The 25045-nt window shown below is 37.8% G+C and overlaps 1 protein-coding gene and 1 long non-coding RNA gene across 5 annotated transcripts; one reads left to right on the top strand and one right to left on the bottom strand.

Annotated features, from left to right (window-relative positions):
• Window positions 1-955: 955 nt before the first annotated feature.
• Window positions 956-21086, bottom strand: TMEM19 (transmembrane protein 19). Of its 4 annotated transcripts, XM_068190226.1 has the most exons (8): window positions 20944-21086; window positions 14943-14987; window positions 11695-11845; window positions 8861-8974; window positions 7294-7431; window positions 6723-6977; window positions 5470-5679; window positions 956-2674 (listed from the first exon to the last, which is right to left on the bottom strand). In XM_068190226.1, exons 3-8 carry the CDS (start codon window positions 11822-11824, stop codon window positions 2511-2513), a joined length of 1011 nt encoding a protein of 336 aa, XP_068046327.1. In that variant the 5' UTR covers window positions 11825-11845; window positions 14943-14987; window positions 20944-21086; the 3' UTR covers window positions 956-2510. The 4 variants fall into 4 exon arrangements, with proteins under 4 accessions (XP_068046327.1, XP_068046325.1, XP_068046326.1 ...); XM_068190224.1 differs by lacking the exons at window positions 14943-14987; window positions 20944-21086 and adding an exon at window positions 12092-12179; XM_068190225.1 differs by lacking the exons at window positions 14943-14987; window positions 20944-21086 and adding an exon at window positions 11954-12007.
• A 72-nt stretch (window positions 21087-21158) lies between these two features.
• On the top strand, window positions 21159-22367 carry LOC137474012 (uncharacterized). Its single transcript, XR_010999106.1, has 2 exons — window positions 21159-21849; window positions 22051-22367. It is a non-coding gene; the product is annotated as an uncharacterized lncRNA (long non-coding RNA).
• Window positions 22368-25045: the final 2678 nt, after the last annotated feature.

The following is a 25045-nucleotide window of genomic DNA, read 5'->3' as shown; positions in this document are numbered from 1 at the left end:
AAAAGTTTTTGAGTGTATTGCCTTGGTGTTGTGGAAATATTGATGCACTTAATTAATGCAAAATCAGTGACAGAGGTATATACTAGGGGTACTGATGGCTCTGAAGCTAAAGAATAATTCAAGTGTTTAAAGAATGGCATGAAATGTATCAACTGCAGTAACTTATCTTGCAATTTTAAATGCATCAACTTCCTGTTTTTCTCTTTTCTCCCTTTTTCTTTTTACTTCCTGCATTTTTTGTCTCTCCAAGTAGCACTTGGACACAGGCTATCTGCTGCCTTGTGAGCCCAGAAACTGCTCTTAGTGACCCACACCACGTTACAGGCAGTTTGTCACATTCTGCAAATTCTTCCCTGTATCCCCTACTCCCACCTCCACCTCCTCCCAAAGTTTGTCGGTTCACAGCTACTGAGTAGTTAAATGTAACAATATTTGCCTAAGCTATAGTCAATACACCCAAAATTAACGAAGTTAACCCTGTCCTTTTCAGAGTTTAAGTGTGCTCATATCTTTCTGTATACTGGAAACTTATGAGCAATTTCAAAAGCAACTCAAGTGTCATAACTAAGACATGACAAAAAAAAAAATCCAAAATAATGGCCTTTGACGATGCTAACTACAGGAGTTCAGTCAGATCGCATTCGTTCATATGATCACAGATCAAAGCATTTCATGCTGCTATGAATATGAAATGAGATGTCTTCTCACTATGGCAAGCTGGTTTTCAAATGAACTCAAAAAATAGTGAAAAAGCTGACCATGTCCACTTCAGTGGTTGAAAATACATTTCACTTCAGGAAACAAAAGAATATAAGAATAAGGCATTTAATTGGGAAAAAAAAAGTATCTTACAAAAATTTTATCTTGCTCAATTCTAGAAACCACAACAGTATTAATAAAATCATAGAAGACAGCTAAAATAGTATTTAGAAGCAGCATAAGTCCAAACAGTGCATAAAATTCCCAAGTGTTTATTGTTACAGTTTAAGTGCATATATTACTTCCATAATTTTGTGCCCTTCCACAGGAACAGACATCGAGCAGCTACACAATTTGTTCTTTTCAGAAAGCTTTTACTTCTTTGAAATCTCATCTTTATAACAGATTAATACAATTAAGTGTTTCCAGTGATGAGTTCCAGATCTGTATGGACTAGATTTCAAAAGAGTAAATTCAGTATGGAAGGTGCTAAAGTTTTTTCATATTCCCATAAAAGGTGACAAAATAAAAAAGTAAATTGAATTAAGACAGGCAATATACACAAGACACTTGTAAAAAAACCCCAGATGTTCAATACAAAATATTAATCTATCTCTAACAAGAAAAGAAAAAGTTTTTCATAAGTTAAAAGTATGGGCCCACACTTCTGAATATCGAAGCTTAGAGATTATTATGAGGGCATCTTTAAATACAATCTATACAGGCTACATTACTTTGACTTTTATAAATGAATGACAGAAGACAGAATTACCTAACACAGGAACCTGAACATCAAAAATTAAATTTGTACTTTTAAATGGTTTATATGTGTGACTTCCCCCATTTGCTACAAGGACAACATCTGTAGCTTCTTTGGCTGAAACTATCATCTCTAAATAGAAGCCCCAAACAAAATGGGAAACATTTCCACTGTTGAGAAATAACCAAGGAGTATAGTTTGGTTAGAATGCCAAACACAATGGAAAAATTCTATGCTTACAGAAAAAAACCATTATCTTTCTAAAGAGATGATTGTGAATCCACAACTGTCACATTTAATTTTAACGTATTTGGTAAGTACCACAGTATTGACAAATCTTCATAAATATCATTAGTTTTGAAATAAAGATGTCAAAAAAGCATAGAAAATGTTATTATTCTTACTGGAACAGCTTAAAGTTTCAACTTTAAATTTAGATTTTTGCTTCAAATATTATGTATGGTTCATTTTTATCAAACCTATTCTGAGGGAAGTGGAGCTAGTATCAGGATAGAGAATAGGCAACAAGGCTGAATTCTTTCTTCCCAGTCCAAATACTTCCAAAAGACCTTAGAAACCGTAGATAATGGGAAATACCAGAATTCACCCACTTCACCCACGTTACCATTGCTATAAAGCTGCAGTGGTTTTTTGTCTAACTTGGATAATAGCCACAAGGCTTCATCACACTGATTGATGTGCATAAGACTTCTATTTCCAGCTTCCTGCCCTTCCAGATGCTGGAAACTGGAGAGAAGAAACATCAACACTTCGGCTCCATAAATGGAGGACAAATGAATCAAGTGCTTCACCTCACTAGGCAATGATCTACATCCACCTGAGGAGCAGCAAGAGCTTTATTGACAAAGCACCTTCCTGAGAGATGCTGATTGCCACAGGAGGTTTACAGCCTTAACAAGTTGAGATGGAAAGTCCTTCGGCTCTCTGAATGTTTCAGATCCGTCTCTTACAGAGGGTTCAACTGGAACACTTTGGAGTCTCTGAGCAAGACTGAACATAAATGATTCACATGCAGAAATCTTAAACTATTTCAACCCCTTGGCCAGAAAAACCATGCTGTGCCTGGAAGCACCAGAGCAATGATTACAGAAGAAAAAAGATTTACGGCATTGTTGTCTAATATAGGTTTTCCAGATATGTGCTTGGAGTCTTTTGTTTGGTGGTTAACAACCATGCCAATTGTCTGGTCAAAACCTGGAAAAAGATAAAAACTTCATTGCACAAAGCCAACCAAGACGAAGAGAAACTTAGTAACCAAGTATATACACCTTCCTAAATTTATTTTGCTTTAACAGTGTTAAATCTCTGTAAGAAGACATCATCAGACTAAACTAAATTACAGTCAGTTTAATCTGGTACTTTCAAAGAATGGGGTATAAATGTAATACTTTACATTAGATTTACTTCTTTTGAGAAGTTACACTTATGTCAAACCTCTATGTAGTTTAACAGCAAAGAAAGGAATAAAACAAGCTAAATCAGAAGAGGAAAAAGCTGTTTGAAGAGTCACTCTAAAGCAAAGGAAGCTGTTTTAAAAAGAAAGAACTTATTAACAACATGTTTTCTGGCAAGATGTATTTGTTTTAAAAGGAAAATTAGGGAAAAAACATTATTACTTAATCTGACAGAAAATAAGCTCTTTACAAAGGCTGAATTTATAAATTCTATTTACACAGCAATTTTATACCACCAGCAGCAGGAGTTTTTTCTGTAGTACTTAGGTAATTTCTTGCTCTGCCTCTGTATTATCAACACTTTAATATTGTCCTTCATTAGCTATTACTATACAGACACCATTATCCTACGTTTTGTCCAGCTGCACCATTCTGTATGCTGATAAAAGCACACCAATCTACAATGCTTGATCTTAATTCACACTGTAGTGAAGTGTAACTGGGTACGTGCAAATGCACACATTTAAGGTTGGAACATTCCAAAGGAAATCAATGTATTTTATATTAATTTTTTTTTCTTCTTAGATTTGACTGTCAACACTCACAACCTGGAAATTTCAAAGAAAGCTGCTGCTTTAATAAAAAAAGTCTGCACTTCAGACAAAACTTTAAAAACCCCCCACTACAAACCTACCTAGCAGGTATATAGTTGGCAATACTATTTTGAAACATACATTTAAACCTGGCCTCAAATAATGCAAAAGAGCTACAGAAAAGTCAGACTTCAAAGTCTAATAGTTTAACTCTCAACACTTGCTATGTTTTAGAGAGTAGTACTTTCTTTGAGGAATAACTGGAATTATTTTTTTCTAAATATATGCCTCAATTGTACATAAAGTGTATATTCCAAGCATGAACAAGTAGGTAAAGTAACAGTCCTCCCATTACCTTTGTTATTTGCAGAATAGGTATAGACTGATAACATGGGCAAATTTGAATCTTATTCTGCACAGCTATTCAAAGTTTTAATTAATAACTGTGCAGGTAGGGGTGGATTTTCTTTCAGAAACAGTGGGTATCACAGGCTATTAGATACACCACATCTAGGAATATTACCAAAAGGAAACACATTGACAAAAAGGATTAGCAGCATAGTGTTTAAAAAAAAAGAGACACAATTCTTTATTCCCCCTGCCATATTTATTGTTTTTCAAGATGCTGCAGAAACTAGAGTATTCCTCCTGAGTCCACACTGAAAAGGGAAAAAATAGTGGGCAGAGAGACACAAATAAGCAGCACAGTTTTGCCTGTACCACATCACATATATACCACAGCATGTACGTGTGCAGCATAGTATACATACTCCAGCAATGCTTTTGAATTTGTAAAAAAAAAATGTGGAACTTGCATACTGTCCCTGCTGCAGCTACAAAGGTAAGTAGCTGAGCATGGAAAAAATACCTGAAATGAAGAAGAAATAGATGCTGATAAATGCAGGCATGCATTAGTTGGGTTTACTCCATTCTCTTAATGCATCTGCCTCATTAGGAGCTTGAAACATTTTCTGAGTGTTTAAGTGTTTATTGCTCAGGACAGAATTATCTAAAAATTCATCAAATAGTTAAACATTGTATTTTGATCTTCAATGGAATTACAAAGAATAGAGCATAAAAAATGCTGTATAGCCAAATCCAGAGCATCAACAACAGTTTGTAGATCTCACTGTAATGGCAGACCTAAAGGACTTGTGTCTCTGAGGCAGTTCATCTGCACATTCACACCTGGACTTCCAATTAATAAACATACCAACAATGAAACCTGGAAACTTAAGTTCTCTCTGTAAACAAGCTGGTAAACACAACAGTGTCAGATATGGTTTCTAAACAATTTTGAAACATAGGACAAATTTACAGCTTAGCCTAAAGGTTGTCTGTAGTGTTTGTTCACAGACAATGATCCTTCGGGGCAATGAGTAAACATTGAAATAATTTAAAACCAGCCAGTCAACAATTTTTTGTTTAAAGTGCATATTGTCTTTTTATTTAAAATCACAGCTAGTTTGTGATAAGCTTAACTTATAGGAAACAGTGCTCTGTATTATAGAGCTTCTACAGGAAGCTGTGAAAAAACCAGAAGGCAAACTATTGTTCACTTTTTCTTACTTAATTCTTACATTTGAGCCTATTGCTAAGACTTCAAAGTTAGGAATGGAGCTTCTGCAGTGACAACTTCATCCAAGTAAGTGGATAAAATTAAACTGACATTTTTTCTTATAAAATGTTACTAAAATTAGACATATAGAAATGGAGAGGGCAGCAATTGCTTCTTCCAAGGTAACTTGTTGGGTATCTCTGTCTCTTTCAGTCATCAACAAGATAATAAGCTACAATAAACAAATCAAAAAGTGGAAAAGGGCCAACCACCCTTGCTCCTTTTCATTACTATGTCCATTACTTTTGCTCCCTTTGTCCTTGATGCTGCTATTTCTGTAATCTTTCAATTTAAAAATCGTACCCTCAGCCTTTCTTGAAGTTCAAGTCAAATTTTAGGTTACACTGGGAGAAAGGGAAAAAAATTAAAAAAGAATACTCTTACCACTGTATTGCATCGTAGCTCCCAAATACGAATCAACTATTGATCCCAGTAGGCCAGCTGCTGCACCAAACACTATAATGGGCCATTGTGGAGCAGATATTTCCAGATCAGTCACAAAAATGAGTTGAGTTATAAAGTAGGCTATACCTACTGTCATGCCTCCAAGCAAACTTGAGATCAGGCCCACTAAAGTAACTGCTCCATTAGTACCTAAACCAAATAAAATGTAGCTGATTTACAAACTCGTTTTAAAAAACTTGTAATTAATTGAAATCCAAACTGCCCATAGTGATCTTCTCCTCTTACATCTACAGCAGCTTTTTACTATTCCCATTATGCTATTGAGCAGCTTAACCTGTACCATTACTGCCTGTTACTACTCCATTCCTGTCTCTAGAGCCAGTTCTCTAGAAATAGTCACCAGCATTAAATCAAATAAAACTAGACAGCACACACCTCTCAATGTCACCTGCTATTTGTCTGCTCTTGGTGGTGGTGGGGTAATAAAAGAAGAGATTTGCTCAAGAAAAACAGACTTTAAGATGTGCACATTAAAGCAACGCTCTCTTTCAGAAGTAGTATACTAAGACATGTTCCACCAACACATTTAAAAATAAAATAACCAAATCCATAGACAGAGATGATAGCTCATTGAATAAAAATCTGAAGAATGCATATAAAAAAAAATTCCCGTGCATTTAACTCCTATCCAACAAGATCTATACCTCTGATCAATTTGCCAGCAAGACTCAAAAAAGGCACATTGCTTTAAAGCAGCAATGAATGATATCCACCATGGAGACAACGTCTGACAGAAAGAAAGTTCACTTAATTCCCCCTTGGAAGGATATTAAAGGAAATGAGTGATCTGGTTATGAAGTGAATTTTCTGTACTGTCTCTATTGAATATATATGTATTCTACTGATTAAAATAATGCCTGAGAAATATCAGTTGATAACTTGTATTCTTCATATTAGCAGTATAAACTCTTTTACTATTGTCAGAGATTAGAAGTAACAGCATTCAGAATGATTCTAGCTCTTTGGCTGCTATACTCGTGCATCTCATCAACAAGATGCAAAAGAACCACAATTGACTATATTCCATTTCAGAGAATGCATTCCTGGTAACCTTTCCTAATCCCAGATTTCTGATATTTTTCTATGTCTTTCTTGGAACTTTTCAAGTTGGATGCGTAACTCAAAACAGATTAACGAAATATTAAAAACATGTAGAAGGGGTAACGCCTTACCTACTGGAACCTGTTCCCAGGTTGTTATCAATCTTGGTTTGCTTTTACTCATAACACTACCAATCTCTGAAGCCCATGTATCACCAGCAGAGCATGCCAAAGCTCCCAAAAGGGATAAGCACATCCATGACGCTGTGTATTCCTTTGAGAAGTCAATAGGAATTTCACCTGGTCCATTTTCTATCATATATAAGAGAGCCAGCTCAGTAGGAACACCACCATTACAGAATACCTGAACCCAATTCCTCTGGCCACCTGAAGTATAGAAACTGAATTTTAGTAATTTCAGGCAACAGCATGGGGCAAAAGCAAAACAACACATATATAAAGTTAAATTTAAAAAGACACACATTCAAAACAGAAACTTTATGGCAATTTGTTTAACAGAACAGAAGCAAAAGCAAAGTGGCTTGCTAATATTCAGAGGGATAGGGTCGAGGGAAGTCTCAACAGTGTTCCCTATTCTAGATGTTACATCTCATCTAGAGATGTACACCCTGTGAAGGGAACAAGAAACATGCATTATTTATTCTCTACAAGGGATCTAAAATAATTAAATATTTTGGCTTACCTTCTTTGTATTCTGAATCTATTTGCTTCTTTATATCTTTTTTCCACTTAGTAAGTTTTGAAGAAGTAACAAAAAATACAAACAAAGAAGAGAAGAAACTATAATTTGCGACTGTAAGGATAAATCCAACCACCAGTCCTAGGAAGAAAAAATAAGTATATAAAGTTCCTTCATGTAACAATGGTTATTTTGCAAAGCAATTAAGTATTTTGAATTTTCTGTGTATGAAAAGTATCTTCCTGATAAACCTAAGACAATCATGCAATAAGAGATTCTATTGAAAATTGCTAATTTTATTGTAACTGCTGAAGCATGTAATTTTTAAGACTTTTTGCCACAAATCAGTTGTACTGTGCAAAAATAAAAGAGATCCAATAAAACCCCCAGAATCCAAAGAACATATAATTGAAATTCAAGTACTCTGCCTGAAGAATATTATTATTTTTATAAGGAGCAGATATATACCTGTGGCTGTGCATCTATCAGCAAGTTTATCATCAGTTTAGGTATTAAATCCCACATCCAAGGTCTCCAAGATAACCCGTAAAAACCCTCCTCCATATCTTAGCAGATGCTACTTCTCTATTCTTTTCTTTTTTAGTTTCTGATTTTTATTACACTTCTTTATTTCTGTAATTTTTTAAAGTATTTGATCTCCTTGATGCAATTCATTTTTATGTCCCCTTTCAGGGGAGGCCAAATTTCACTGCTCACCATGAGATTACAATTCTAAAGGACTGAAAGAAAAATGGTTGCATTTAAGAGCAAATGCCAGTATAAACTGGCTAGCAGAGCTGTTAAGAGGTCAGAACATAAAAGTCAAAAATATTTTTGTCAGTGTAGAAAATGCTTCCCTTAACTCTCGCAGACAGACGATTTGCATAATGGGTGACATGGGAAGGAGGATTTGAGGCCCTGTTTTACTCCACTGAACATCAATTCAAACAATGTCACAAGACAAGGGTGAATCACCTCACCCAGAAATGTTGCATCAGATTTCAATAAACACTATTGTACACTACGCTGGGCTTTTTATCATGTGGTCTAGAAAAACTTTTCAGAAACAATCATTTGTTCTTAGTGAAGTACAGATCTAATTTTCTAATTTTTGCCAGGCCAAAAAATGCCTAGAACTGCTTCTATTACAGAAAGGGGAACCATACAGAAAGGAGAACTGATTTCCCACCAAGTAGGAAGGCCGCTGACACAATTAGTTTAGGGTCTTTCTTTACCAGCACCTCTGCCGTTTCTTTGTTTGTCTGTGAATCCTTCTATATGATAAACCAAACCAAACCATGTGATTTAACTGTATACTGTACTGAAGTATAAAAGAATCTTCCAGGTTTACATAACTATAATAGTATTAATCAAATCAATTATGAACAGCAGCACAGGGTTAACTTGACTGTTTAAACAGGCACGAGAAAAAAACCCAGTATGAATCTGGGGTATGTATGTTTACATTCAGACTTTACTATAATAGAACTAGGTAAAGTCTTAAACAGCAAACAATAAAAAGGACCTTTAGTTTACTAAACATTTAGCTTAAGTCTCAGAAATAACATACCTCCCAATGCACCACTGTGATCAAGACTCTTCTTCTTAAAACCCTGTGTAGCAATAATTAGTGGAACCAAGACTGAAAAAAGCCAGCGCCATGGAGAAATAGGTCGTAAAGTACCTGATAAATCAAATAACAGGTTACAGATGATCCTCATAAAGCCTTTATATCTTCATGTCTGAAAAGTCATTATTTCCTGATATATACTTAAATTTTGATCTTAATAGAGATTAAAACTTTTCATCCTTCAGAAGAAAGATATTCATATGGACAGAAGGACAATATATATGCAATTATCTACTCAATTTTTCTATTCAGCTATCAAAAGAAAATATATTTCATGAACTGAAATTAATTACCAAAAATAGCAAAATGTGACAGGAAATAAATATGGTGATATTTTCCATTCTAAAAGGGATTTATGAACTTCAAAAACTAACATCTGAATTTACTATGACAAAATTCCACTACCAAAAAAAGCCAAGCAAGACAGTCTGCTAGGTGAAAGTAGTGTGACCACTTTATGAAATATCAGCCCTTTCAGTTCTTCTGACCTTGATGTAAGGCTCTTTAAAATATACTTTGAGCTGATGAATATCTCGGCAAGATTTGTAGTGACAGTTTTAGTTTGAAAAACCCACAAACTTCTAAAAGCTAAAGCCAATAGTTAATGTAGGTTTTGAAATAAAAAAAAATTAAGATCTTGAGAAGTTTTTTATTACATCTCCTATACAAATACAACACATCACAAATCTTGCATTAAAGTAAGTCTTGATCTTGTAAAAGAAAGATTTTACGGAGACACAGAAGCCTGTCTTGCTGGAAAGATAAACATGATGGTTTTCAACAAGGACTTTTGTGTCATCCATACCCCAACCTCTGCACAAACACTGGCTCTCTGGTGCAAAGCAGGACACAGTAAAACACTTATTGCAATGTAAAGACTCACAAGAAAAAAAATCTCTTCTGTGTACTGAAAAGCCCCAAAGCCATAGTAGGTGAACAAGGTGGGGGTCTTGCAGCTCAGGGCTGAGTCAGAAATTCAAAAGACAAGCACCAGCTGTGTATGAGGAGCCCTCCAGTGCTGTAGCCTGGTAGTGCTTATCACAAACCAAGGTAGCTCTTGGTGCTAACTTGAGTGTAAGCAGTACTGGAACACAAAGTGGTTCCTTTTGTTTGGCTAACAAACAGAATTTTCACCTCTTCAAGGTAATTTTTAAACTAAACTTTTTGGATTTGCTTGTGGGAGAGAAAAGTATTTCTATTAACTTACTACTAAGTAAGACCAAGATAGCATCTATAATAAAACAATGAACGTGTTCTTCGACATTCTGGCTTCACTAACATCTGGCCCACTGTTTAGTGCTTAAGAATTACTATAAACTGTACATTAATAAAAGTATGTTTCTAGTATTTTTATATTTATATTACGGACTGTGAATTTCACCATTTTTATGAGCTGAACCATTTTAAGCCCATTAAGTACTGTATCTTTCATTCAACTCCTTGAAAAGCCAAGGTCTTTCCACAGTCTCAGGCAAATGAACAACAGAAGTTTTATGTCCTTCTTGTCCATAACCATTCCCTACAAAAAGGAGGATTTGTCCGCAGTCTTCTTTCTATCAGGCCCTATCCTGATTTAGCTGGTTCCAGGTCTCTCCACACTATACTGTAAATTCCCACTCACGTAAGAGAACAGGGACTAGAATATCCTAATTGTCAGAAAAGCTATACCTTTAGAGAGCAGACACACATAAATGAAGTTGCATGTTTAAATCCCGCTTGGGTAGCTACAAATGATACAAAAAAAAGCTGGTTGTGAAGCCTGCTTCTGCATACTGTCTACACATCTGGCATCTCACTACAAGCCAAAGCAGAAGTATGCAGACCACACAGATTTAATACTGTACCAGAATTAACCCATCCTAAATCACTGAAAAACACTGAGCAGAGACATGCAACTGCCTCTACAAAAGTCAGCTTATACTGGTGGGGTATTTATTATAGCTTCTTCTGGACCCAGGGCGTTACTGGGCAGTTGAAGGTGTTCATACTCCATCCCTACGTGCTTTCAGCAATACTGCAATGACACTGGAGTTCTTCCAGCATCAAACTGGCTGAGGTCTGAATGATAAGACTTTACCTGTCTTGGAAAAGCAGTTAAATTCTTCTAGGCATTAAACTGATATTGCAGGCAATATCAGCTGCTTTTGCACACTGCTGTAAAAATGGTCCTAGAGCTGAAAAGAGAGACTACAGAGAGGACTTGTGTCCCTGCAACTGCACACAATTAAGTCACAGCCAGTCTGAGCTGCCAGAGCAGAACACTGAGCTGACAGTACACACCTCAGCCAGCCACTCCATGCATACATCCCCATTTTCTTATACCATTTTCCGTTTCTCTGTTCCTCGACTAAGGAAGTCTTCCTGCACGACCTGTTCTGCACGTTGCAGATGTTGCCGATTCCTACAACAGTTTTGAAAGCTGGCGCACTCCTCCCATGCTGTCACATACTTCCCTAATATAAAAAGACCTCTGTCAGCTCAGTCTTTCTTTTCACTTCTTAATTTTTATTTGCTTTCTTTCAGAGAAAGAAATCATAAAGCACACCAACATTTTAAATTGTACTTGATCCCTGGGCAGAGCTGCAAGTAAGCGGCTGTCAGCATCTTCTAGACCACTATCGCCTACTGTAAAAGGTGGGGTTATCAGCTCTACTGACGAACGAAGGGGCTGTGCACACCCCTTTTCCCATTTTTGTCTCCTGCCTAGAGGGGCCGGAGGGGAGGATTCGCCCGTGGCCGTGCCATGCCAGCCTCTCCCCGGCCTTTGGACTCACCGTAGTACGTATTTGCAGTCATGGACACGATCCAGAACGCCAGCGAAATACAGATGAGCAAGTTCAGGATGACCATATTCGCCATCATCTTGAGGTATTCTCTGAAGAAATCCTCCTGGTAATAGGACATGGGAAGCAAGAAGGACAACACCTGATGGGAAAACACAAGGCGCAGGGCATCAGCGACACCGCCACCACCTCCTTCTCCTCCTCTTTCTCCTCCCGCCCGGCCGGAGCCGCGGCCGGGCCCGGCCCGCACCGCCCCCGGGGCGCTGCCGGCTCGCACCGAGGCGCTCATGGAGAGGCTGCTGCGGCCACCCCGGCCGGCCCAGCCCGGGCTGCGCTGCGCGGCGCCGGGCGGCCGGAGGCGCTCGCACCGCCCGGGCCCGTCACCGACCTGCTCCCGGGGGCCGCGGGCGCCGCCACCATCCCGCCCCGCCGCCTCCCCGCGCATGCCCCGCCGGCAGCCGCGCGGGCCCGCCCGCGCCTGCGCCGCAGCGAGGGGGCGCTGCGGCCGCGAGGCGCTCTCGCTGCCCTGGGGCGGGGATGGGGTCGCGCCCCTCCGACAGACGCTGCCGGTGGAGATCCAGTTTGCGAAATAAAACCAGGAACGACACGCCTGTGAAAGGCATGAAGTCTGTGGATAATTAGTGAGACCAATGAGTACCTGGATGAGGGTTGAAACTTGTTGGAGCACTTCGAAGTTCATTAACAGCAGAAGAAAGAGATTTGAAACGTTTCCTAAGGTTGACTTGGGATGAAAACATGCCAAACCTGCCTGGTGGCTTTTCCTGGGGCGCGTCAGAGTGACTCCCAGAACACTCGAGTTGTAAATAAGCTGACATTAGCTATGGGATGGGATGGACTGCACAGCTCCCACTCCACACATTAGAGCGTTTGTCAAAAAGCACAGTACGAGGTGAAACTTCACAACTTCTCAAAAAACCCATTGTTCTGAGGCAGCAGCCTCAAAATAAACGAGAAATAAATGAAATAAACAAGACTTCAGGCATCCCAGGAGACAAATGCTGAAGAAGCATTTAAGTATTCAGCACTTGTTCAGTGGAACCTAGACCAAAACCTTCAAGTGGTACCTCATGAACATCAGGTGCTTTCTTCTTATGGACTTGTAGCAGCAGCAGCAGAACAGAATATTTATTTAAGTATTCAGCAAGAGGCAGAATAATACAAAAAAGGACAATAAAAGATACACAACAGAAGTAGTTTTAAAGCTAGAAAATTCAAGTGAGCATTCTTAATTTAAGAGATTATAATTTCCTTACTGAATTTGGGAATAAGTCTGGATTGTGGCACCCGTTTATTTTTGAGGCATGTTCTCTTATTTTTCATTCAGCATCTGGAGTAGTTTTCCATCAAGGTTAAACACAGTCCATGTGTTCTTTTTCTCTCAGAAAAAGAATACGATTCTTTTCTCTCATAAACTTGGATATATTTCCATGTTGTTGTGAAAGAAATACTCAATTATGACTCAGAGCTGCTTCTTCAGATGTTGTCTAAGCGAAGAACCTTACTCCTTAAAGATTTACAGATACCTGGTTTTAGCTGAAGAATGTAGGCCTATTCCAGAGGCTAAAATTAATACTTGGGTGTTTACAATGTATTTTCTCCAGGAAGTTGGAGACAAAACTTGGATCAGGTGCCTTAGACAATGCTTTATCTTATTTTCTGCTATATTTATTTGTAACAAATACTGGTAACACCCAAAATTTGTCTTAAATACAGATAGCTAAAATAGTAATACTAATGTAGGAGTACTGATTTTGGTATATCTAGTCTTCCTTCTTACTGCCCAAATTTTCATTAAACATCCAACTGAGGTCTGAATTAGAGATCTAAGAATTAGGGACTCAGTAGCTGGGCTGCTTTGTAAGAACGGGACACCTTTCAAGAATAGCACTGACATGACATTGCTTAGGCTCTTCTGCAAAAATCTAACTATTTGAGATTTTCAACCAGAACAAGATCAACTCTACTTAAACTCATGGCTGAACAAGCAGCTGCTTGTTCTGATACAACCAACTCCCATAAACTTACTCGTTCAAATACATCCTTAACTGTAATAAATTGTTTTATTTAATTTATTGCTTACTTTTTGTTTTCTAAACAGTAACAGACTGATATTGGAATTTCTGGTGGAGAAACAGAAGTTCCTGCAGGAATCCTAGAGCCCTGTGGTTCTGTAAAACTGTGGGACTGTGATTCATGGTAACACACAAGCTGGTGTGAAGACGGGGCAGGTTTGTGGAGCTCTAAAGGACTCTTCAGCTTCCTTCATAGATCCCATACCCATGTGAAGTAGCACTTGGCATTGATTTAGGGACATACCAGACTATGGCACTGGTTTATCTACAGACCTTGTGTCTTGGCTTAAAGCCAAAGGTGCTGCTGCTGCTGGAGTTTACCTGAGCAAGAACAGCAAAAGGGACCACAGCTCTCCACTCCTGGTGTGAGAAAGGTGGTTCTGGTCAGGAAATGTCTAACAACCAGTGCATGAATAATGTTGGCTTTGACTCCTTTTTTAGCTCTGAGTCTTTTGTTAAATGTGGCTTCATACATCCCTCTTCCAATGTTTCTGATTGCCAACAAATTTTCGTGCAGTAGCTTGGTACACATTAAATGTTACAAGTAGATTAGAAAACAAGGAAGAAAGGCACGCAGAATTAGACTTCTTTCTTCATTTGGAAGCTGAAAGAAGTAGCTACAGTTTTGAAAGTAACGTCTACAACAGCTCTGTAATTGCCACATATATTGTGTTTAAACTACTCTTTTCTAGATGTTGCCCTTTTTTTCACTAGGTCCTGTAATAATGACAACAACAACAACAACAACACTTTGAATTAGAAAAAGCTGAGTTTTCAAAAAACTTAAATTGCCCTCTAGATGTTTACAATATTGTGAATACAGAATGAATGTATTTAAAAAGCCATCCTGAATAAGTCAGAAAAGCATTATGTGTATTTAATACATGCAATACATTAATTTCATAATCAGTTTTTACACTTACCCCTCCCCCCATTCCTTATTCACACCTAATAGTAGTGATAAGCTTGAGAATTACAAAAAGCAGCAAGAAACAGTTGCTTATGACAAATAGACCTGAAAACTTTTCCTCACACTTTCCCATCCAAATTCATATGTGGAATAAAAAAAAAACATGAGAAGTTTATTTTTTTTTTTAAATTGGAATTAAAAGCTACCCAATATTTAGAAGAAGAGTTTCTTCTTACCTTTTACCTAAATGTATAGGATGCAAAGCACTGCCAGTTCAGTCTCTGGGAGGAAAAAAAAAAAGTATGATTTAATAAGAGGCAGGAATGTGAGATGATTAAAAGCAGCTCAACAGAAAGAAGATAATAACATGTTACTGGACACAGCATGCTAATAACTCTTTTACACTCATTCTTTTCATAGGAATTTAGTAGATTTGACATAATATAGCATAACATTTCTAAACTTTTATGACAATTTTAGAAGTAGACTTTCTGACTTATTTTTTTGTATCTCTGAGATACAACTTTCCATTTGTCTTCACTGCTTAAAACATTATTCATATTTATGCTTGAAAGAATGCGTTATGAATAATATAACTTGAAAGTTAAATACTAATTTAAATATATTTTATTCTCCTTTGTTAATCTTGTTTTCTCAATACCAAAAACTGATTGAAGACAAAATACTGTTCAATACATGAAATTAAAAATCTGTAAAAATTGTTAACATTGTATTAAGTACAGTTATTCACAAGGGCCTTGAATAATAGTCACACTCTTAGAAAAGACAACCTGGTAAGACTGTAAAATTTTATGCTGATAGTGTATTTAGATAGCTACAGAAAACAGAAGGGGAAAAGCTATTCTGCAGGTAGAAAAAGTAATACTGCAGATAAATATTCATCTTATGTAGAGCATTCATAATTAGCAGTCAACTGTAAAAATATCGACCAAATTGCAAACAGTAATTTTCATACCAAAGGAGTTGCTATACAGATGAATTCCTAACATTTTTGAGGCAGTTAAAAATGTCAGTGCTTAACACTTTAGCAAAACTATTCATACCAGGATTTGGATTGTGGACTATAAAGCAGCAAATGAAGAGTAAATATCCAAACCGCTTACCAAAAAAGAACAGAACCTAGAATGAAGCTTTAAGTATTAAATGTATTAAATATGTGTGGGTAGGCTTTTGCTTTGTGTTAAATGAATTTATCCAAGGACAATGACACCAATTAAATTTATTCATGCATTTAGTCTAATTGTCCTTTTCCCAGTCATTTGTTACAAATGACCCAGCTTTTTACTAGGTGTTTATGCTGTGTTTTTCTACTTTATCAAGTAATTCAGGAAAGAACCAACATATTGAAAGTAGCATGTGTTCAAGATTGTGATATCTCTAGTATATTTACATTTTACTGAGGAGGAAGTTAAAAAATTAAACTAGAGTGCAAAAATATGTTAATGAAAAAAAAAAGAAAAGAGTTCAGCAGTGGGTAATTCAGTAATGGGGAAGGGTAACAGTAAGCAAGGCAGGTAAAGATCTAAAAGGACTATGCACAAGAAATAACCATCTTCAGTCATAGACTTGCCAAGACAGTAAAGAGGCTTTAAACTAAAGCTGCCAGGGGAGGAGAACCTCCTTTCATCCCAGTCCCACTGGCTTGATGGCAATGCCTCCACAAGAGATGCCCAGAACCTGGAGGAGGATCATAGTGATGCTTAAAGATTTTTAGCTTCTTCATATATTTGTAGCTTTGTAGATTTTAATATATGGCTGTATAGTTTCTAGCACTTTCTTACACTTTAGAACAGTAGTTACCCTTTCTCACACATTATGTCACCTTCTTGAAATGCTGTTTGGTCTTATTTTCAAGGAAAAGGATTTCCAACAAGAGCAGCTTGTTTTGCACGAGCATCTGGGAGCTATAACAAGATACAGGGCTATAGGGACTCCGGTGGGGCAGGGCCAAGGGTGGCTACCAGGGCAACCAGTCTCCCATTGGATATACTAGCTAGATATACTAACTAGTTAAACTTATAAAAATTGTGAAAATTTGATGCTGCATATGCACAGAGGGATAAGCTTTCATTAAAAGACTGCTTTTTATGCTATCCATTCTAATATTGTTTGGAAAGTTTTTCTTCTGATTTTAGGCAGCAATAGGTTAGCAGGAGAGCACCTGAAGAGCAGCACAAAGGAATTCCAGCCACTCCGGCCAGTGAGTTGGTTACATTGGGGGTCCCAACTTAAATGGCTCTATGCAAACACATGCAACATGGGGAATAAACAACTGGAGTTAGAGATGTGCATGTACCTGCAAGTACTCTTACTGCAGCCGTGGAGACATGGTGGGATGGCTTCTGTGACTGGTGTTAGAATGAAGTCATACCAGAAGGATGCATCTCTTCAGCAACAGATAGGAGCACCCTGACATTCACAAGCCCTCACCTTCCTGAGGGACTTCAACCATAACCATATCTATTGGAAGGACAACCCAGCAGCCATAAGCAATACAGGAGGTTCCTGAAGTGTGTTGATGATAACTCCCTTCTCCAAGGGACACAGAAGCCAATAAGGAGAGGTTCTTTGCTGGGCCTTTTTCTCACCAACAAAAGAGGGGCTGCTCTGGCACCTGATGCTCAAGGGCAGCTTTGGCTCTGAGTGACCATGGAATGGTGGCTTTCAAGATACTCAGGGCAGCAAGGAGGGTGCACAGCAAGCTCACTGTCCTGGTCTTCAGGAGAGGAGACTGGTCTCTCCAAGGGTCTGCTTGGTAGACTACCACTGACTGGCATCAGAGCTGCATCTCTGCTGTATAATGTAGAGCATAGTCTATGCAGAATTATAGCTATGCAGGGAACAGGATTGGCTGGATTTCAGATTGAGATAACTGTTTAATTATTCAGACTCATTAAGTTATATACATTTTTATCCTGTGAAAATTCATGTCCTCCACATCTGCCACAGCAGGTAGGTGTAACTTGTCATACATAATGATTCCATCAGCAGTTGAACTTGTTTAGGCAGACTGAGAAGCAGTGATGGAACTATGCACATATATATTTTTCCCACACTGGTCACAGTTAGATTTTAGGGTCTTGTTGGGGTTTAAACCCAGTTGGCAACTAAGAACCTCACAGCCACTGACTTACCTCCTCCCCACCCTGGTGGAATGGGGAGGGGAATCAAAAGCAAAGCTTGTAGGTTGAGATAAGAGCAGTTTAATAATTGAAATAAAAGAAAAAAAGAAAATAATAATAATAATGACAGTAAAAAGATAAAACAAATTATGAACAAAGCAATTGCTCACCATCTGCTGACCGATGCCAGACACCATCCCTGAACCCCAGTTAGATCCCCTTACAGGTAACTCCCTCAGTTCATGTAACAGGGCAGGATGGTCTATAGTGTGGAATATCCCTTTTGCCAGTTCAGGTAAGCTGTTCAAGCTATGCTCCATCACAGTTGTTTTGGGTTTTCTTGTTGTCTTTTTTTTTTTTTTTTTTTGGGGGGGGGTTTGTTTGTTCGTTTGGGTTTTGTTTTTGTTTTTGTGGGGGGTTTGTAGTTTTTTGTTTGTTTGTTTTGGTTTTTTGTTTGTGTTTTTTGTTTTGGTTTCTGGGTTTTGGTTTTTTTTTGGGTTGTGTACCATGTCACTGTCAGAGCATGAGACCAAGAAAGTCCTTGGATAAACATAGCTTAGCAACAACCAAAACACCAGGGTGTTATCAACATTATTCTCATACCGAATCCAAAACACAGCAATGTACCAGCTACCAAGAGGAAATTAATTCTGTCCCAGCCTAGACCAGGACGGATCTTTGGCTCAAGAACTCTGTCATATTTACCTTTAGGTTCTTTTGCAGACAATTCTAGTAAATACTGCTAAAGATTTAAGATTACTAACTTTCATTTTGCTTAAAATACTTTGTAAGAAATAGTGGGAGGTGAAGGGGTAAACCAAAGCTACATCTACATATGAAATAAAATCTTAATTTAAAAAATAATAAAATAATGTCTCCAGGTTGTTAGTGACCAGGCCTGGATTGTTACAAGCTTGCCAAACATTTAAAATTTTTTTTTTTGTGTCTTCTTGTTATCAAGATTGAATGTAATGAGCTCAAAAAGAGATGTCTGACTGCAGACATGACAGTTTTATCAACAACTTGGAAATCAATGAGCATGTAGAAGACCAATGCTTACTAGTCTTGACTTGCCAGAACTAAGCAGAACAAGATGGAAATTTGGTTTACTGTTTTTACTGACTATTCCAACCAGCAGACTAATGGATTTCCTAGGGGATGTCTGTATTAAAAGAGTTTTGTTTGCATTCTGTGCTGACTTTAGAAGCTTTCCAACAAAACAAAACAAACAAACAAACCTAACAAACAAAAACAAACAAAACAAAACAAAACACAAAACACAACTGGCATGTTTTGATATTAGCTCAGCAGCACTTAGCAAAAGGAAAAAAAAATAGTAGTATTCCTAAAAATTTCTTAATAAAGAAACCACATGAACAGGCTATCAAGTCCAACTATTTGTGAATTTATTTCATTGTAGAGGTTCAAAATGTAGACCACACTGTGAGCCACTGGAAGATGAAGAGCAATGCAAACGTGTGGCTCATTTCAAAAATAATCTCCTTAATGGGATGGTAAATTACCCTTTCTTTGAACAATGGCTCAAGTACCCAAATGCTGTGTCTATGTAAATAATTTTTGACTGAGGCTTTTCAAGCAGTTGCTCATAATGTCTTTATCTGCATCTGAAATAAAAGGGCACTAAACTACACAATGGCTATTTGAAGGGTAAACTGCCAGTGTAATCAATGGGTGATAGTGTTTCATCTGTTGGGTCTCCAGTCAGGATATGACTTTGTATCTTCCCCATTGCCTTTTGCCAACATTGCAGTTGCTCTAAGCTATAGTGACTCCAACTCTCTGCCTTTTCCATGTGAAGAGAGTGGGATGCTTTTGTAACAAAACTTCATGCATTCTGGTGTGAACCCTTTGTGGCTGTATGATGCTGCAATGCCATGCAAGTCAGGGAAGATATGCTGATACAATGTGAAGACTGACCCAAAAACTCAAGGGAGATTATATCAACACCATCAAATGGATGAATGAAACCGTATAATGAATACTGATGGACTCCTGGTAGTTCTGATAGGAGAAACACAATAACATCACTTCATCCACTACTGAATGTAGTCCTTCCTCATTTTTGTCTGTTTCAGTTGATTAAGACTGCAGGCACAGCAGAGGTTACTGCATATGTACTTAGTTCTGCCTAGAGAAGTATAGAAAAATAGTTGCCATACCTCTTTTCTGCACTTATATTTCTCAGTTTACATTTATAATCCATTATATACAATCTAAGGCATGTAAAATGCCTCTTAAATCACCTTCAGCTTTATTTCATCTTTTTATGTTACTAAAAGCATGGAATATTTGAAGTATCAAAATTAATATGAATACTAAAACTGAATAAAGGCACTATTAGGGTTACATTATGGCTGGGTGTTATACACAGATTAGAGGCACAAGCATCAGCTACAAAGACACAGCTTAAATACTGAGGATATTGTGTCTCTGAATTAACAAATACTTTATATGTTTCTATAGGAGTTAATCATAAGAAGTTAAAAAAACTTCACAAATGGGCAAAGTTTAAGGAAGGGAAGGAATATTGGTCAATGCCTTGTTCCAGATCACATGAAAAACTCAACAACATAAAACCAGATGATCTGCCATTTTTTTATACACAGTGAAATATTTTATTGAACATTTTATTAAATGTTTGTAAAAGTTGCCTTGAGCGCTAAGCAGAGTCTCTGGATCATGTAGTAAGATAAATTATAAAATCATTCTTCTGTTGTTACCTATATAATGACTATAAGGAAAGATCATGAGGGAAATATTCAGCTGTGGGTTGAATGCAAATTCAAATCCACAGCATAATGGGACCTTTGTCATTTATTACAATGTAGAAATCTTGTACTGATTTGGTCTTGTGAAGACCCTACACTTTAGCAGTAGCCTATTAAAAACTACTATGGACAGCAGTGGTGTCTTACATTTTTGAAGAGAATTATTTTTCTTACTTACATAATAATTGCAGCAATTATTATGAAGTTTATAATATAAATTAAAACTCATAATTCTTAGATTTACTGCAGATTGTAAATTTTGTATTTGTAAGGTTGTATCTGAAAAATTATATATTGTGTCTTACCTGAGCAAATGTTCAGTTTTTTGTAAAACCAGATAACTATTACTTCCTTGGAGAGATAAATATTGAAGGATAATGCACTTGCCAAGTGCACTACAGATTTAGCTGTATTTTGCAGATAGACAAAAGCAGCAAGTACTCTGTGATCAATAAACTGGATTTTGGGAAATCTACTTTGTAATAAAGAATGAGTTTTTTTATCACTGAATATTTAGTGAATCAAAAAAATTAAGTCATGGAAATACAGTATTTTGACTTTGGCAGTACAGAATTTTGGTCCTGGTTTTCCCAAGGCAAATACCCACACATCCAACCTCAAACACTGCTATGGAACTGAAGACTTTTTTCAGTTTAGAAACTGGATAATTTAGTATGAAATGTGAAAATATCCTGGAAAACTAAAAATACAGAATGAGGAAGGAAAGTTTTACTGAAAAGAGGTGGCTATAACAACACGTGTTCAAAAGTTAAGCAGAAATATCCTTTACCTTTTTCTCTTCAGTCCAGATTCAGCAGAAGCGGTGCAGAAAAAGTATTTCAAAAGTGAGATGAGTTTAAGTCCTGTGACAAAGAGTTGCAGATTCCCCAGATTCTCAGCAACGGAAGTTTCTCATCAAAATGACTATTGCACTGCCTATTCTGCTGCTTTGCTGTGATAATTTATTCCCATTCTTTCAGTCAACAACAGTTAAAGTGATGCCACAGGAAAACATTCCGTCCTGAAGCAGATTAAAAATGGACAAGTCAAGACACTAACAAACAGGGCGGAGCCCAATCCACTCTTCTCATGCCAAAACAGTGTCAATTAAATATTTATTTTCTTATTCTCCTGACTTCAGAGATCCACCCAGTGTCAGAAATTGGTATTGAAGTCCCAGAACATCCTGTCAATGTACACAACATTCTAAGGTAGCACTAAAGTTTTAATCTCTGAAAAAAAAAGTTTTGACGGGCTGGGGGTGGCGGGGTGAGTGTGTGTGGAAGCACCTTCTTCATCTGTGAAAGGAATCTGCATTTATGCCTTATTTATGCCTTTCTCATAACAAACACAAACAAAACTTGGTGCTCTGCTTTTCAAGATACGAAATTCTTCAGTTCTGTGAACTCTAGGACATCACTATAACAACAGGAGGTTATTTCCCAGCTGCCAAGTCTTACAAGTAATTTATTTTTTCTTAATGACATGGACATTTGGTAATATGGATGCAGAAATGAGAATTACTAGGATTCAAACAAAATCTTCTCGAAAGAAATCTCAATAAATAAATAAAAAGTGAACTTTTTTTAACATCCATGATTATTTTAGTAGAATGGCTCATGACTTTTTAAAAATATATTTTGCAGACTTTTGTCTTGAGACTTTACCAGCCCGCTTTTATGCTAATTATTTGAGACTTCCACCTGCAAATATGTCCAACTATCTGGAATTCATCTTATATGTTTAATTTCTCTTATGGCAGACACTGATTTAGATGGCTTTAGGCATGATGGAGCTGTTTGGTTTTTTTTTTCCTTCCCCTAAAGATTCAAACCCAAAAGAACATTTGTCAAAAAATGTGAAAATGAGAAACTTGAGAACTCTTCCAGAGTCAAAACTGCCACACAAAGAGCTTCTGAATTTATTTTTATTTTTCCTGAAAACTGATCCTACAGTTTTATTAGAAAAGGTTCACATACAAATTTAACTAGTAATGAAAAATGTACTGTACAATAACCAGGCCACTAGTAGCTTCTGGCTGACATAAGATACTGAAATTTTTGCAGAAATGGCTCATGGCATGATGTTCTTAGGACATTTGCATATATACAGTCAATTTGAGCCTATGGATATCACTCCTCCTAGTAATTAACACAAGGAGATTCCTGCAATGTATCTCCCCTCTGAACTCACTTTACATCAGGGGAACTGAAACAACCAGCAAATATTTTTTTCTTTCTGCATTAACTAATAGAGGAGACTTTGATTATATATTTACACTGCTAAATGAAAAAAATAAATAGCAGCTGGGGGCAGCTGAAACACTGACCTCTCAGTAATTGACACTGCTTAACTGTAAAGCTACTCTCCAGATGTATTTGGACTGCTCTGAGGAGAAGATTCCAGGAAGTCCCTAGAGAGTGGGCTAGTCCTAAGCACCAGCTGGTCTTGAAAGATTGAATCTAAGTCCACCTATTTAGCAGAACAGGCAAAGTCAAATATCAACTCTCTGTGCCTTTGGGACTACCATCCCCTTCAACTTGTTTCCTTGCCAAGTTAAGGTTCCTGAGCTTTCCTGAAAATAGTGTAAAGAAAAGTTGTTTGGAGATGGACAAAACATTTAAAATTCTTCAATTTTCCTACATATTAATAGTTCAGATTACATTTAAAAATAACAGTGAAGTGCTGCAAGAAAAGCTGAGAAATTGTCCTGGCACTGAGGGTCATGTCACACCTCTTTACGTATCAGTTTAATTCTCCGGGCCTGCAGTCCCAGTGTTTCACAGCTACCAACTGAGAAGTAATATGCATACTCCTTTTTCATAATATCACTTTTATGAGGCATTCATTTCTTAAAGTCTGGCTCCCTTGTTGGAATGTTTAATAGTATAAATAATCAGGCAACCTGGTGGCACAGTCCAATGGGATGTCTTTTTCAGCATGTATGAAAACACATCAAATGAAAAAAACCCTAAAAAAAACCTGAACAAAAGAAATAATGAAAAGCCATTGCAGCTTTTTTATATTTAAAAAATTCCCTCCTTGATACTCTGGTTCTAGGATATCCCCTAACTGTTGCTGTTCCCCACCCTGTTGCAGCCCTTTTTTAAAAAGGAAAACTCTGCATATTTCCAACTAGCACAGACACATTTTCCAACAAAAACTCCTGTCAACAGCCAGGACTCTTGCTGTTCTGTCCTTAACCCGATAGCATTATATCGTGGCTCTGCCTGTGGAGATTGCCTTGACTGCCCTGGTCATAGAACAACCCTTAGCATCCTTCCATGACATCAGAGATTTTCTCCTTCAGAGGCCAGACATAATCCCTCTTATAGATGGCTCCCTGTGGCTCCACAGGCCATCCATGGAGTCAGAGAATGGTTTGCGTTGGAAGAGACCTTAAAGACCATCTACTTCCAACCAACCTACCATGGGCAGAGACACTTTCCACGAGATCAAGTTGCCCAGAGTCCCCTCCAGCCTGGCCTTGAACACTTCCAGGGATGGGGCTTCCATGAATTCCCTGGGCAACCTGTTCCAGTGCCTCTCCATCCTCACAGCAAAGAGTTTCTTCCTAGTATCACACCTAAACCTATACTCTTTTAGATTTAAAGCCATTCCCCATTACCCTATCACTACACACCCTTGTAAAAAGTTCCTCTTGAGTTCTCTTGTCAGCCCCTTTAGGTACTGGAAGGTGCTAAAAGGTCTCCCTGTACCTTCTCTTCTCCAAGCTGAACTGCCACAACTCTCTCAGCCTCTCTTCACAGGAGAGGTGCTCCAGCCCTCTGATGCAGCTCCAGGATGTGATGTCTGTACTTCCACCAAAGGCGTGGAAGCTTATTATTGCTCTCCAGTACAAACTGCAGAACTTGCTGTCCTGATTAGCACTTCTGTACTTGCACAAGAGCCATTGGCTTTCTTAGCCATCTGTGTTACACAGATTCCTGATACACCTTTGGGGCTATGCACAGTTGTGGATAACTTTGAAAGCAACACAGTTTCTTAATATCCCCTTGCACTCCTATGCAAGTGCCTTGCTGTTATGTTGAAGCTCTTCTGCAAGCATTAGTACTGCCTACTCTTAGCAATAGTAAAATACTACATGTGGGATGTGCCCATGGGGAGGACAAGGACAGTGTGGGAATGCCATGGGAAACTACAGACGTTTAGGATAAGGCATTTCCCCAGAGTCCTCTGCTCCCCAGTGCAAATAAACATATGCCCATCACCTGTCAGTTTGTGGCTGTCATCTCCCCAAGTTCCGGAAAGTTCCCCGTTCTCGTTGTTTCTAATGGTTCCCTCTGTAAACCACTCCTTCCCTTTCCCCTCATCGGCCCAGTTTATGTTACCCCATCCCTGTTCCTCCCTTACACCCTCTTCCCATTGGATCATTTGTACCCTGGT

The sequence above is a fragment of the Anomalospiza imberbis genome, chromosome 5 (genome assembly GCF_031753505.1).
Source record: "Anomalospiza imberbis isolate Cuckoo-Finch-1a 21T00152 chromosome 5, ASM3175350v1, whole genome shotgun sequence".
In the NCBI taxonomy this organism is placed as follows: Eukaryota; Metazoa; Chordata; class Aves; order Passeriformes; family Viduidae; genus Anomalospiza; species Anomalospiza imberbis.
The sequence above is the reverse complement of the archived record's forward strand: the minus strand, read 5'-3'. Positions and strand labels throughout refer to the sequence as shown.